The sequence below is a fragment of the Lissotriton helveticus genome, chromosome 6, assembly GCF_964261635.1.
Source record: "Lissotriton helveticus chromosome 6, aLisHel1.1, whole genome shotgun sequence".
Classification (NCBI taxonomy): domain Eukaryota; kingdom Metazoa; phylum Chordata; class Amphibia; order Caudata; family Salamandridae; genus Lissotriton; species Lissotriton helveticus.
In genome coordinates, this window is record NC_136067.1 from 1,720,636,006 (window position 1) to 1,720,650,438 (window position 14,433).

General features: G+C 41.5%; 1 protein-coding gene across 1 annotated transcript in view; it reads right to left on the reverse strand.

Annotated features, from left to right (window-relative positions):
• PLEK (pleckstrin) overlaps positions 1-14,433 on the reverse strand; it is a 318,328-nt gene that overhangs the window by 194,855 nt on the left and 109,040 nt on the right. Inside the window, exon 2 of the mRNA XM_078649592.1 lies at positions 1,079-1,234. Within this exon, the coding sequence (XP_078505718.1) occupies positions 1,079-1,234 (156 nt within the window). The remainder of the gene's footprint in view (positions 1-1,078; positions 1,235-14,433) is intronic.

The window sequence follows — 14,433 nt, forward strand, 5'->3', positions numbered from 1 at the left end:
AATTACTTTTTTATTGGTATTGATAATTAAATTATTTTTATTTATTTATTTAAATATTAATCTATTTCTTTCCCTACTGTTGCACTCTCTGGAGTGGGAATAGTACGTTTTTACCCCTACGCTATCCAACGCTTTCCCTACTGTTGCACTCACTGGAGTGGGAATATTAGTTTTTACCCCTACGCTATCCAACGCTTTCCCTACTGTTGCACTCTCTGGAGTGGGAATAGTAATTTTTACCCCTACGCTATCCAACGCTTTCCCTACTGTTGCACTCACTGGAGTGGGAATAGTAATTTTTACCCTCCTGCTATCCAATGCTTTCCCTACTGTTGCACTCTCTGGAGTGGGAATAGTAATTTTTACCCCTACGCTATCCAACGCTTTCCCTATTGTTGCACTCACTGGAGTGGGAATATTAGTTTTTACCCCTACGCTATCCAACGCTTTCCCTACTGTTGCACTCTCTGGAGTGGGAATAGTAATCTTTACCCCTACGCTATCCAACGCTTTCCCTACTGTTGCACTCACTGGAGTGGGAATAGTAACTTATATCCTCCCGCTATCCAACGCTTTCCCTACTGTTGCACTCTCTGGAGTGGGAATAGTAAATTTTACCCTCCCGCTATCCTACGCTAAAAATATTGAATATTTTATTTTAATATTACGTTAATATATAAGTATTAAAAAATAAAAATGTATATATATATATTTTAACTTACATTAATTATTTATTAATTTTAAGGTTATTTAAGTATTTTTAGGTATGTTTTACTTAATTATATGTATTATTTAATAAATTTTACATTACTTTTAAGACATTTCAAAAATTCGATATTTTGACTAACTACTTTTTACAAGGATATTTTGGATTCGATATTTTTGTACTTACCTGTTTGCAGATAGGAATTCGAGATTTTAGCATTCTATATTTTTTCCTCGATATTTTGCTCCTCGATATTCTGTCAGTGATCCAAATAAAACAGCTAGTGAAGTGAGTGAATCATTTCACTCCATACTGAATTATTATGTAAATATACATGCTTTAACAGAGTATATAATAGATGCAAGTACTTACCATCCTTTTACCAAAATCCTGGCAGGGACTAGTGAGGGCACTTCCTTTTAATGGAATCATTCCTTTTGGACTGTTGTCACTTTTCTTGTTGTAGAACTCCAGCCCATCTTCAAGCAAAACGACCCACATTGGCTTCCATTTGTTAAAAATGCTACCCTGCAAGACAAGCAATGGAAAACAATCTGCATGAGTGATGCACATCATATACTCAACCCACTAATATCCAGTGGTGGAAATTGGCAACATTGCCCACCCCAGCACGATGGTTTAGTTAAAATAATGGTGGTAATTCTTGACAACTTGTGGGCATCCATGGTATAATGCGCATTGCCCACCCTGGTAAAGTGCTGGCCCAAACAAAATGGCAGTAATGCCCAGCACATTGTGGACTTCCGCGTGCCCTGGTCTAAAGAGGAGTGGCATGTCCATTTTTTCCTAAGGCAAATGAGGTTTGTTCCTGATGAGAACAGGTCAAATAACAAGTATTTGTGCATCTAATGACAGTGGGATGGTTTGACATCAGTTAGTAATTTTGTCTCTGTTGTCTCACTTAATGATGTACATTTCTGCATACCTGAAAACCTTGTACGCATTTCTGTTGATGATGGTGGATTTACCATTTCATTCTATAGATCTGCTAATGAGTAGCACCTGGTCATTAGTCCATTGAGGCAAAGCTGCTTTCTTTCGCCAAGTGATGTACATGGGTGACGCAGGCTGAGATGTAGCTGTGGTCTACCAGTTCACCATCAGTCAGAACCTGATTTGGTTGTGATCTCAGAATGTAAAGATCTTACATCTACTAAAACTGAGTGATTAAAACATCTATTTTAATTGAGGCAAGTCAAAGTCGAGAGTGGAGGTCCTATTTGACTCTACTGTCACTATGGGGTTTCCACAGAGCTTAAAGGCCCTACTCATTAGTTTGGGTGGAATGTATGACGTTACAATGCATACATTTACAATGCATGCCTCTACAACGCAAATTTTACATCGCAATATCCTTTACAACGCACTCCATTACATCGCATGACACTACATTGCATTTTTAGAAACAACCTTCACAACGCATTCCATTACATCGCATTATACCTTTACAACACATACCATTACACCGTATACCATTAAATTGCATTTAAGGTAAGTATTGGATAGTATAGGGGTAAAAATTACTATTCTAACTCCAGGGGGTGCAACAGTAGGGTAAGTGTTGAATAGTGTAGGGAGTAACAATTACTATACTAACTTCAGGGGGTGCAACACTAGGGTAAGTGTCGGATAGTCTAGGGATAAAAATTAACATTCTAACTCCAGGGGGTGCAACAGTAGGGTAAGTTTTGGATAGTGTAGGGGTACTATGCATTGTAATGGTATGCGTTGTAATGCCTGCGTTGTAGTGACATGCGATGTAGTGTCATGCGTTGTAATGGTATGCGTTGTAATGCCTGCGTTGTAGTGACATGCATTGTAAAGGATGTTGCTATGTAATGACTACGTTGTAAGTGTAGTGCAATGTAATGGTTGCGTTGTAATGGATGTTTCCCGTTTGGATGTATGCTAGACCAGTGATACTCAAAAGTACGGACTGGGGGCCGCATGCCGCTCTCCTGACATTACATGTGGCGCCCTGGTCAACAGTAGAACTGGGCTGCTGTTTTCTTGACTCAGCACTATGATTAAAAAGATGTTAAATAAACAGGCAAACTTTTATTTAACCATTATTTGAAGTTAGAGAAAGGAAGTAACTAGGTTGCCCTGCATTGCTTAACTTTAGGAACAGCATCATTTTTAAAGAGATATTGCATCAAAAGTGCAAAAATATCTTAAGGTCTCTTCAAAAATCAAAAAGTGTATTTCATTAACATGCAGAAGAACCATTTCACTGTAGTACATTTGGGGCCCGATGTAGGTAAATCCCATTTACCGATTTTGAAATACCGAATTTTACCGATTCGGTATTTCAAAATCGGTAAATGGGATGTAGGTCCCAACATCTGGAATCGTTACCGAATCCTTAACAATTCTTTAATTACCGATTTGGTAAATACCGAATCGGTAATGCCCATTCATTCCTATGGGCTTTGAAGCCCATAGGAATGATTAGGCATTACCGATTCGGTATTTAACGAATCGGTAATTAAAGAATTCACAAGGGTGCAGGGGGTGTCACTTTGACACCCTCTAGCACCCCCAAAACGGGCATGTGTGCAATGTGGCACACAGACATGCCCTAAGGGCACGTCTGTCTGTCACATGGCACATGTGTACATGCACAGATGTGCATGTACACAGGAATCGGTTTTTTACCATGGATTTGTATTCCATGGTAAAATACCGATTCTGTAAGCCATGTGCTGATGGAACATAGGCTACCTACATTGCATTTTCGGTAATTTTACCGAATCGTTATCATTACCGAATCGGTAAATTTACCGAATCGGTAATGATAACGAATCAGTAAAATTACCGAAAATGTGCCCCTACATCTCGATAGCCCTTTACCGATCGGAAACGGACGAAAATCGGTATTTTCGGCCGATTCCGATCGGTAAAGGGCTACCTACATCGGGCCCTTGATTATGTCAGTGCATTGAGAAATATTTTCTTTTTGAGTAATAGTTTTCAAAATTCTGAAATATTCATTCCCCCTCCACTCTGAAAACAATGCCAGTAGTAAACTAAGTGGCAAGTCAGATGTTTTATGCACTCTTTGGATGGCCTAGGTGCCTATCATACATGAATAACATTATAGTTTATAAAATCAAACACAGGAGAAGGTTTTGTACAGCGCAGATCCTGAAGTCATGGTTTTCTTAAATGCAGTAATGCAGAAACCGCCATGACAGCATCAATGTAGCCTCGGTCACATCAAAAACAAAACTGTGTGGCCCCTGGCAAAATGTTTGGGAGTACTCATATGCTAGACCTGCAGTTCTCATCAGATAACAGAAGTTTTACCCCTTTTTTAGGTCTCGCCTACGCAGCACACATGCGCTGCATAGGAGGAGACCTTTAGAAAACGATTCACTTTTTGCGCCAAAAACTTGCACGCTTTGCATTACTTTCAATGACAACGCGTGCACATTTGGCAATTCCCTTGCGGGAGCGAGCTTTGACACCATCTTTTTGTCATTAACTTTCAAACAAATGGTTTCAAAGCTCGCTCGCGCAAGGGAAACAGGCGCAGGTCCCCTCCCCCTGCTGCCTCCTCCTCTCCGTGTCAAACTTGTTTTATGTTCCCACTTTTCACGCACGAGGGAACAGAGCCATGGTCTTTTAAGAGCGGGGCCCAAACTCACATAGTTTAGCCAAGTGCGGAAGCTGAGACTCTGCCTGGCAGTTTCAAAGTCCACAGTTTAGGAAGAGTTCGGTTCACTCACACTCTGTCGGTCACAGCAGTATATTTGTGTGACTTTTGCTTTCAACCCCTCAATCTCCCCACCCGCCCCCTCCTTTTCTGGTCCAATTGACCAGGAGCCGGCTGGGCATACTTATTCACCCACGAAGCTCTGGAGCTGTAGATTGTGAGGGAAATCTTGGTCTTTGGAGGTCTTGCAGACCCTCATTGCAGAAATGGGTACCAGATTAGGAGCACAATCGATGCCAGGCGCCTCCGTAAAACGCAGAATGTCTATGTTGGCCAATAAAGGTGACCCCTTTTGTTTAGGTAGAATACAAAAGGTTTGAAGTACCCTGTGCGTCTCTGCCCTAGCGCCTTATTACATTTATGTGGCATTGTGTACATAACATGTCGAGTCTGGAGAGTGCGCTTGGTGTAAGCATCTTTCTATACACAAGCGAACACCCGTCTGTCTCTCTATCTGCACATCTGTCGCAGGTTGTAAATCTGTACTGCTCGTGAATGCATTTTAATTCTATTACCACGGCAGATGATGGCTCTACCCCTCTCAATGCTGGTGTTTACAGAGGTCCTATGGGGCCTGTTTATATTTCAGGATTAGGCAGGGGGTGAAAATTGGATTAGGGTCCTGGGTGATTCGCCGTCAAACGAAAGGCTGTGGCAGTGTTTGTCTTGGGCCCACTTCTCAAATTAACCAAGGATTACCATTAGCTCTGTGTGTAATATCTTAGGTTTATTACATCAGTAAGGCCACTGAAGCTCTGCTTGGCAGGCACATGGACACTTCTCTCTGCTTAAAAGATAACGAGGGTTTTTGGTACATCATCCCCTCTGATATCACTTTACTTTTCAGCCCTAAATGTAGAAACTGCCAACTTTTTTAGCACTTAGGAGCTAGGAAGTTTAAGAATAGATGATATACTGAAAACACACACACAAAATCAAAAAACAAAACACACAATTGCGTATTTTGAGTCTGAAATTATATTTAATGTAAACTATGTCGTATTTGAACAAGTATTGGCATAGCCAATAGGTCTTGCTTTTGGGAGCTTATAAGTATTTACTTAGGCCGCACAATATCCTTGGTGCAAAAACATCAACTGTTGCATGGCTAAACACTTATAAAGTCCCAAAGGCGAGGCCTATTGGCTATGCCAATGCTTGTTTATTGTTGTGGACTGATCAAGCCCAAACTTCCTTCTACCTTTCATATACCCCCAAAGAGGGTATTAGTAGTATGGTTGTGTGACCAGTTTCCTAAATGTTCCTGGAAAAGCCTTTTATGTTTTTCATCACTTATGAATGACTCATTCCAAATTTGCGAAACTTTCATAGATGTATATACTTTTCTTGCTAGCTGAAAGTGTGGCTTGACTTTCTCATTCTGATAAAAATTTAACAGCCTAATAGAACTGATTGTGGCACCCGTATTTTATTCGAGCTCTACAAACAAAAAGCACTTGCCCCACAATTTGGAATATGACCACCGCTTACAATATCTTGTGCTATATGCAGCAAATGAAATGTACGCATTTAATTGCAGAAGCAAGGGAATTAATCCCATAGAATCATATGAAGAAGTATACAAAAAGAACCTTTCACAATTGGCCTGACTTTCTAAGAGGGGCGGAGATCCTCCTGCATGCGTGTGAAAAGTGATTGTGCCCACCTGCTGGCAGATGCTTCAGTTGTGCCAAAGATCTTCTACTCCATCAAAACGTCACCATCACGTGGTGCAACGTTGGTGCGCATCCTGATCACATCTTTGCCTTTGGGCCAGTGTCTGTAACATGGTGCTGAGGCAACATATTCCTTCATTTGAATGGGGGCTAAGTTCCCCAGCAAGTGAGGGATTGGCTCTTTGACGCTGTGCCAGCACAAAAACAATTGCTGTATGAGAGGATTCAGTGTATTTCTAAGACATACAATATTTCCTCATGTATTGCAATGCAAGCAATCTGTAGAAGCCGCAATAACACACCAAATGACTAACAGCATAAGTGAGAAAGAAACACTCCTGGGACCGAACCAATATTTTGAAGAATTGGTGACAACAAGTGAAGCAAACGGCTGCACTGTCAAGCCAGACCTTTTAACACAAGCAAAGATTATCCCACCCAGGTGTAAATTATCAGTGAGCACTGAGGGCCCTATGAGTGACATATCATAGCTTTTTAATCTTTTAGTCAAGTCTCCAAATGCAAGACAGACCCACTGACTTTCCCCAATGCTTGTTTTAGGTGAGCTAGGATGAAAGGGATGGCGTTATCAGGACAGCCTCACCAGTCCTTGGGATTGGCAGACTTGCATGCAAGGTGCTAGCAGAAATGCAGATGTTTAGTCCATTGCATTAGCCCCAACTTGCCCAAAGACCTCCTGTCACTTACACCATCACTCACCCATTCCTAATTTTCAAAGTTTATTAAAACACATATCCTTCTACCTTTTAATGGTCTCCCAATGCCACCTCACTTCTAGAACTCCGAATTCCCCTCCAGATCTGGCTTTTAGAATAGGCCTCCGGGACCTGCATGCACCTGTATACACTATCAGATGATTAGCCACACTTTATAAATCCTGATTAATTTATTGATTGGAACAACATCTCCATCCTCATCCATAAAACCTAGAGTGGCAATTCATTGGGAATAGTGTATTAAGTACGAACACTCCCCACTCTGCAAACAATACAAACCTGTGCCAGTTAAAAAAAAAATCAAATTCAACCATCAGTCTAGGGAAAATTAGAAAGAACAGAGGGCCAAATTTATCAAGGTTCTGTGTCACCCGTGCGCCATGCAAGGCAATGTAGGGCAGTCTAAAACCTAGAATAAACACGCATCTCCCCTTGAATTTTAGCGCATTCCCAGATTTACCAAGACAGCTAAACCTGGCTACACGCCTAAATGCTACGCCTTCCCAGGGAAGGTGCAACAAGGAGAAATATTTGTATTTCTTCTCTTTGTTTCCTCTTCTTAAATATTCTGCATTCTGCAGCACACTTAAAAAGAGGAAAGTGCCTCTGAGGATTGTTTTGTGCAAGAAGGATCCCCTTCCTGCACAAAAACAATCCTGCCTATAATGCAAACACCCTTGCACCATTGTGCAAGGGTGCCTACATTGGTGCAAGGCAGCACACTTTGTGCCAACGCACGGAGAGGTCAAGAATGCACCATATATTGTTAAATATGGCAGATACCTGCCCTTTTACGCAGCAAGGTGTCGTGCTGTGTTGTGTTGTGTTGTGTTGTGTTGCCTGGAAGTATGATAAATCTGGCCCTCATTTTATAATCTAACTTTCAACGCCTCTTAAATAAAAACATCACACACTTTTCCACCTTCTCTCAGTGAGCCATAACTTCAATACTGAGGTACCAGCATTTCTAGGCATTGCATAAAAGTCTACAGTGTGCCGAAAAATGACACATTTGTTTTGGTCCAATCACATTGCCAGTTATTTGCAGTAAATGCCAGTATATGCCTTTTCTTAGCTATAAACACTGCAGCATTCTTAGTCATTCATCTTTGCTCAGAGCGCGTGCTCCGTGTTTCCTTCAACTCTACAGCCATGCAGGGAGGTGCTGCTGCGTCAGCAGTGAGTCTGCTCGGTCCTGACCTTTCTCGAGCGCGGTCACTGCGTGGGTGCACAGGAAAGGTTGCAACAGCCTTCGGTGACAGTGCCCGGGCTTCTTAAAACAGTCGGGCAAAGCCTCCTCCTGGTGCAGTGACCAAGATTCTCCATCTCGTCTCACTGTTTTATGAACGCTCATGTCTATATAGTCAGAAAGTATCGAAAAGAGGTCCCTTTACTGCTTAAAAAATAAGTGGTCTATGTTCCCTTCATGGCCTAAATGACGAGACGCTGAGATGCCTACAAATGTGGCGTGGCCAATTATTACAAAATGTAACATAGTTCAGATATTGAATAAATATATGAATAGACGTGTAAAACAACTCATAATGTGAAATAATGTATATTTGATGTATGCATTTAGACAACTTTATATCACTTGGCAGCTACAAGAAAAATGGCATCTTTGGTTTCATGATAATCTTAGACCCATTTGATACGCTGCCGCATTTCTCATCAAAAGACCAGAGGAAATTCGACCACATCATCCCAGCCTAGGTGGAACTTCATTGGACCCCCTCCAGCCATATAGAATCGTCAAGTCCAGATAAAACAAATGGCACTAGACCTACTTGGCTGAGAAAATATCCACCTCTAGCAGACTATGCAACACACACAACATGGACATAACCAGACTGGAGAAGAACTGCAAAAAATAATAATATATATATATATCCATTTCCATCTATGCACACAGGTTCTCGAATAACATTCTTGTCAGCATTTAAACTGTTCTAACCCTCCTCCGGTTCAGGACAGAACTAATGATACACCTGCATCTCAACACCATAAGCCTTCTCATTCCTTCCTGCATATTGTGTGAAACTCTCCATTTGCACTCCTAGGCCCATATCATTTATAGGGCGCAGTGCCTTGTCTGCACACCGACGCACCTTTAACTGGGTATGCTAGGTGCAAACCAGGTCAATGCACCCTTTCACAGTAAGTGCGCCCCCCCCCCCCAGCTCAGCTGCAAACTCACACATGTGGACCAGCTGTTTGAAACTAAAGGTTCTTCCTGGGAAACAGCCATTACAACGCAACTAAAACAACGCACTACCATTTCAACGAAACTTTTACAATGCAGGATCCATTACAACGCATGCCATTACAACGCATGCCATTACATCGCAGCTGCTATTACAACACATGCCATTACAACGTAAGTATGGGTAAGTATTTGATTACATTTTAACCCCTACACAATCCAACACTTACCCTACTATAAGGCCCCCCTGGAGTTAGAATAGTAATTTTAACCCCTACACTATCCAACACTTACCCTACTATGACACCCCCTGGAGTTAGAATAGTAATTTTAACCCCTACACTATCCAACACTTACACTACTATTACATTTCCATTAATTAAAAAAAAAATACTTACCCATACTTACGTTGTAATGGCATGCGTTGTAATAGCAGCTGCGTTATAATGGCATGCGTTTTAATGGATCCTGCGTTGTAAAAGTTTTGTTGTAATGGTATGCGTTGTAACGTCATACATCCGTTCTTCCTTCATCCTGCATGCAGCAGCCTGGGCTGAATTTGAAAGGAGGGCAGAGAACCCCTTGCAGGCAGGTGCAGTGAATGACTGCAAACGCTTGCAGGCGGTGTTTTGGGAGGGGGTGAGTTCTCACAAGGACTCCCTTTACACCCTTCCATAAAAAATGAATTTCTCTTTGTGTTGCAGAAGATAGACCAAGCCATTCACTCCACAAACTCTTTATATTTCACATCTGACGCCTCACTTACAATGATTCCTCCACATTAATAAAGTAGCTAACAATGCCAATTATTATCAACATACACAAAGGATAATCCAGCATCGCATCTAGCTGATCTAGCCATGGTAAAACTGGTTATCTCAGGAATAGATTTTGGAAGCACAGTACCTGGCAGGGATATCTCTACCAGCCACTTTACTGCTCAAAGCTGTTCTACACTCAGCAGCCAGGCTCGCCCATGCAGCAAGCCAATATGACCACAAAACTCGAGTCCTGCTGGAATTACAACAGCTTCAATTCACTACCAGAGTGACTTTCAAATGATCCCTCTTAACCCATCAGCCCTCCACAACAACAGCCCCCAATACCCGGCCATCTAATGAACATCTCCGACAGTAAAAGAGACTTCGGAAGTAGACACTCGCTATTCATGGAAGTATCCAACTTCAAATCTTCAATCGTACAGACACATCATTTGCCAAGGAAGAAATTTCCTCCTGGAACTTGCTGCTACCTAACTGAGAAAACGAATTCAACTCTGCACCTGTAAGAAACACCTAAAGGAACACCACTTTAGGCAGTACCTAAACATGGCTAAATTTAACTAGAACTACTCTACAGGACACAATTTTAACTCATATGATGTTGTTGTTACAACACCCAATCTCTGTTTTCCTCTTGCTTTCTTATTGAAGAATGGATGATCGTTTCTCTTGTATGGTAAGTGCCCTTGAGCTTGTTCTGTAGTAGGTACACTATGCAAATAACCTAAACAAAAAATACAATGACAATATTGCACAATTATACATCAGCTTCAGCACTATTTTCTTGAATTCAGTCGCTCAATCAGTGAAATACTCGCCCACTCCTTCACATCCTGACTCATTCTCATAATGACATATCACAATACATGGAGTGGGTGGGCTTTAGGATCAAGTTAATACCTTAACTTGTGTAGTGTAGTTCCTATTATCCCAATAGGCTCTGCGCATTGGAATAATATCTTCAATAGTATAGATCTAGGGCAGAGGTTAACTAGGTCTTCTACTGACGATATTAGACTTAAAGTTTTTGGTTTTGCCAGCTAGCTCAGAGTTCACTAGAAACTTTCTCGAATAGACAAGGAGGAGTTTAACTTCCCTGGATAGACAAGAAGGGATTTAGTTTCTGACAACCATAGAACATGACAACTTTGCTCTCCCCCAATCAAGAGTGTATCTCTAGAGTCGTGTGAAAACAAAAGACAACTTATTTTACTCAGTCAGTACGTGCATTCTTAGTTTCACCAGTTTGTAGAGAAAAGGAAGAGACGGGCGTGTTCAATAAAAGATGTTATTTATTGATCAGTCTCTTTTCTCGTACAAGAGAAATGAATCGATATTATTGCGATACTTATGGTTAAGTAAAGTGCATACAATAAAAGCAGAAGTATAAAATAATACTGCAAAAGCATTGATATGGTTTCTAAGCCATATGATAGTTAAAATTGATAAAATAGATACATACATATATACATTTGACTAACCGTACTCAACTGGTGCTTCTAACCACGCCTACCCCAGTGTACCTGACCTAAGCCTAATACGTGGGCGGGAGTAGATGAGTAGCAGTTTAAGTTAAGTTTGTTTTGCCAAGTGACTGACTCAAGAATTCTCTGCTAGGGGTTGTTCAGTTCTGTACCTGAGATCTAGAATGGTTGAGGGCTGGTATCTCTCGTCTCTGGTCTTGATATTCCAGCTGCCTGCGAGGGCTGCTTGGAAGCGCCGGAGCTGGATTTCTCGGCAGGAGAAAAACAGCTTCTCGTTCTCAGCGCGTCAGGAAGGCGGGGCAGCGCTTGTGGGCTTCGCTCTCTGCTGGGCTCCTCAGCGCGTCTCGCTGCTCCGATCTCGTCACCACCGTGTGTGTTTGCTTAAGGCAATGTCGGTAATATTTATACCTGTAAGGTGTCGAGATTGACGTAAGGATGGACATGGATACGTCAATAAGGATGTCATACGAACGGGCTTGTTCGCACATTCTTTTGCTGAAGTTCTCGGTGAAATCAAAACAATGGCCGCAGGGATTTTCCCAGGTTGTCATAGGTTTGATTTGTTTTGAGAACTCCGTATGCCTTATCAGGGGCTGGAGGAATAGTGCTTGTCTAATTAGATGGCATGCGTTATTACCTAATCAGATAACACGTTTCTGTGCCGTGGTGTGGCTTAATCAGATAACGGTTTTTTGCACCGTGGGTCGGCTGCTAGTTAAGTATTAACCAGAACAGGGCCGGGAATAGGGGAATCGATACAGAACCTATAGGAATACATCACACCCACTCCACGCTGACTATGTCCATATTTACAAGATCTAGGCATAGCAAATACACTAGTAGAGCATGTGTATACCGTACCACCCCAAAATACATCCATATGCATTTTGAAACATGAAATATACGAAACGATATACATATATACATTATATGCACTCAAGCAGTATATTAATGCTAAATATCACGCATATTCATACATCATAACTAATAAAATATGAAAATTACACATGAAATGGCTCTTAAGACAGAAGAAAAAAATGCGAGACCATTTCATCACAAAATAAAATATTTATGAACAGGCTAGAGGGCAGCTAATGATTCTAAAGTTCCTAAAATAGAAATATAGTTCTCTAAGAATAGTTTCTACTTTAAGCAGAAGATAAGTGTCCCGAAAAATTGTAAAATATTTTTGGGGCCGCTGAAAAATAATGTTCCGCTGTCCGTAAACTGGAGAAAATTGTTCATGATACTTTATTATCAAAGTTGAAGGCCAAATTCATGGTGTTGGGAACGCCTTGTGCTAGCTTGTTCAAAAGTCATTATTTCTGCTCTGGTGAGAACATCATATCATTTAGACTCTCGAAAAAGCTGTCAACAGCTTCCTGTGAAAGTTCCATTAACTCGGAAAAAGATGTTACCATGCATTCGTGAGCATGATTGCCTTTATTGATGTTTGGATCAGCATAGCTGACAGAAGGTCGTACCTGATCGATGCTGCTTTCATCTTGAACCTCACTACCCCTTAATCGTAGTGGTGAAGTCTCCACGAATGCCGTCATCAGGATTGGTAGCCGCTGGGGACAGCACAATGCATGAGCCGTGACCGGACCCAACAAAGTTTCTGCATCCATTGGCGCATCCGATTGTAGCGTCAGACAGGTGTCTAACACGCATTCTTCTCCGCATAGCAAGCACCTTAACACAGGTAAAACACAGCTTTGCCACATAGGTCTAAACGAAAGAAACCAAGTCATGTTCAGGTCTCTAAGCCAGGACAGTCCAAGGATTCTAGATATCTGGTCCCGGTATCAAATGGCTAGGATTGTTTCTTCCCTTGTCGCAGGTGTCTTGTCTGTGACACGGTTTGCCATAGCGAAATAGCAGGATCAAAAATAGGATTCCTGCCACTAGTCCCAAAAGGAGAGGAAGTCCACCAAAGACGGAATGGACAAAGTCTGGAAAAATACCCAGAATGGCTTTAAATGGTGTTAGAGCCCCTGAAAACACTGTCTTAAATACATTTGAGACCCCACTGGTATCAGAAATATTTAAGATTTCGTTCAGGATTTCTGCGAAATGTATGGGGGAATTAGTTGATAACAATGAATGAATCTCTGCCGTTGTCCTTGCAACTTGGAGATCATACGTTTCTTTTGATGACGTGAGCCTGGTTGGCGTCTGAAGGAGCACAGTTTTCATTCTGCTTAAAGTATCAACTCTAATGGAAGAAATTTTCAAATTCGGCCATAACCTTGCCTCCCTGTCTGGCATTGCGCTGGGGAACAATACTCGTTCACAGCACATGACCTTCGCAGTCGTACTTATGAGATAAGCAACTCCGGGCACCAAGCTACAACATCTGCGGTCTACGATTATAATGTAACTCCCGTTCGATAGTCTCCTAAAGAATGGTTCTATTTGTGTCGCAGGTGTGCCTAGCTGGTGACATGAAAGGTTATTTGAGGACCCTTCACAGGCTCCGTGTAAACTAATACCATTACACAGAAGTGTACCGCTTAGTGACATGGCACAATTATTGCCACTAAGAAACACTTTCCGGCCTTTATTACTGACACAAGCATGTGAATAGGGCAAGTTCCATGTTGACTTAATGTACCCTTTACCCAATTTTTCGTACATGCCAGCCTGTATATATTTTTGGCAGTATTGAAACCTGAAAGTAGATATTGGAATATTAATTATTCCATGTATTATCCACTCACTGACAGGTCGTTCTGACATTGTCAATGGTAATCTCTCGAGTTTCTCAATGCTCAGGATTGTATAATCAGCACCCTTCTGTGCCATACTGATTTGTTTATCAGTAAGGTTAAAGATATTGAACAGTGACGTTGTGTTGATTAAACGCCAAGGCACATAGCCTGAACGCAGATTTTGTAACGTCCAGCCAAGTTGTACAATAGAACGCAATTGGGACTGACCGTGTTGTAACAACAGTAAGTCTTGCGATATTATGTCGATTGCTGAAGACACAATGCTGTCCAAAGAGTATATTCTGGAGGACAGAGTCATTAACCCATTGTCCACTACAGAAAGTGATTTTTCCAAATTAATACGGTCAATTTCCCGTATTCTCTCTGATGTT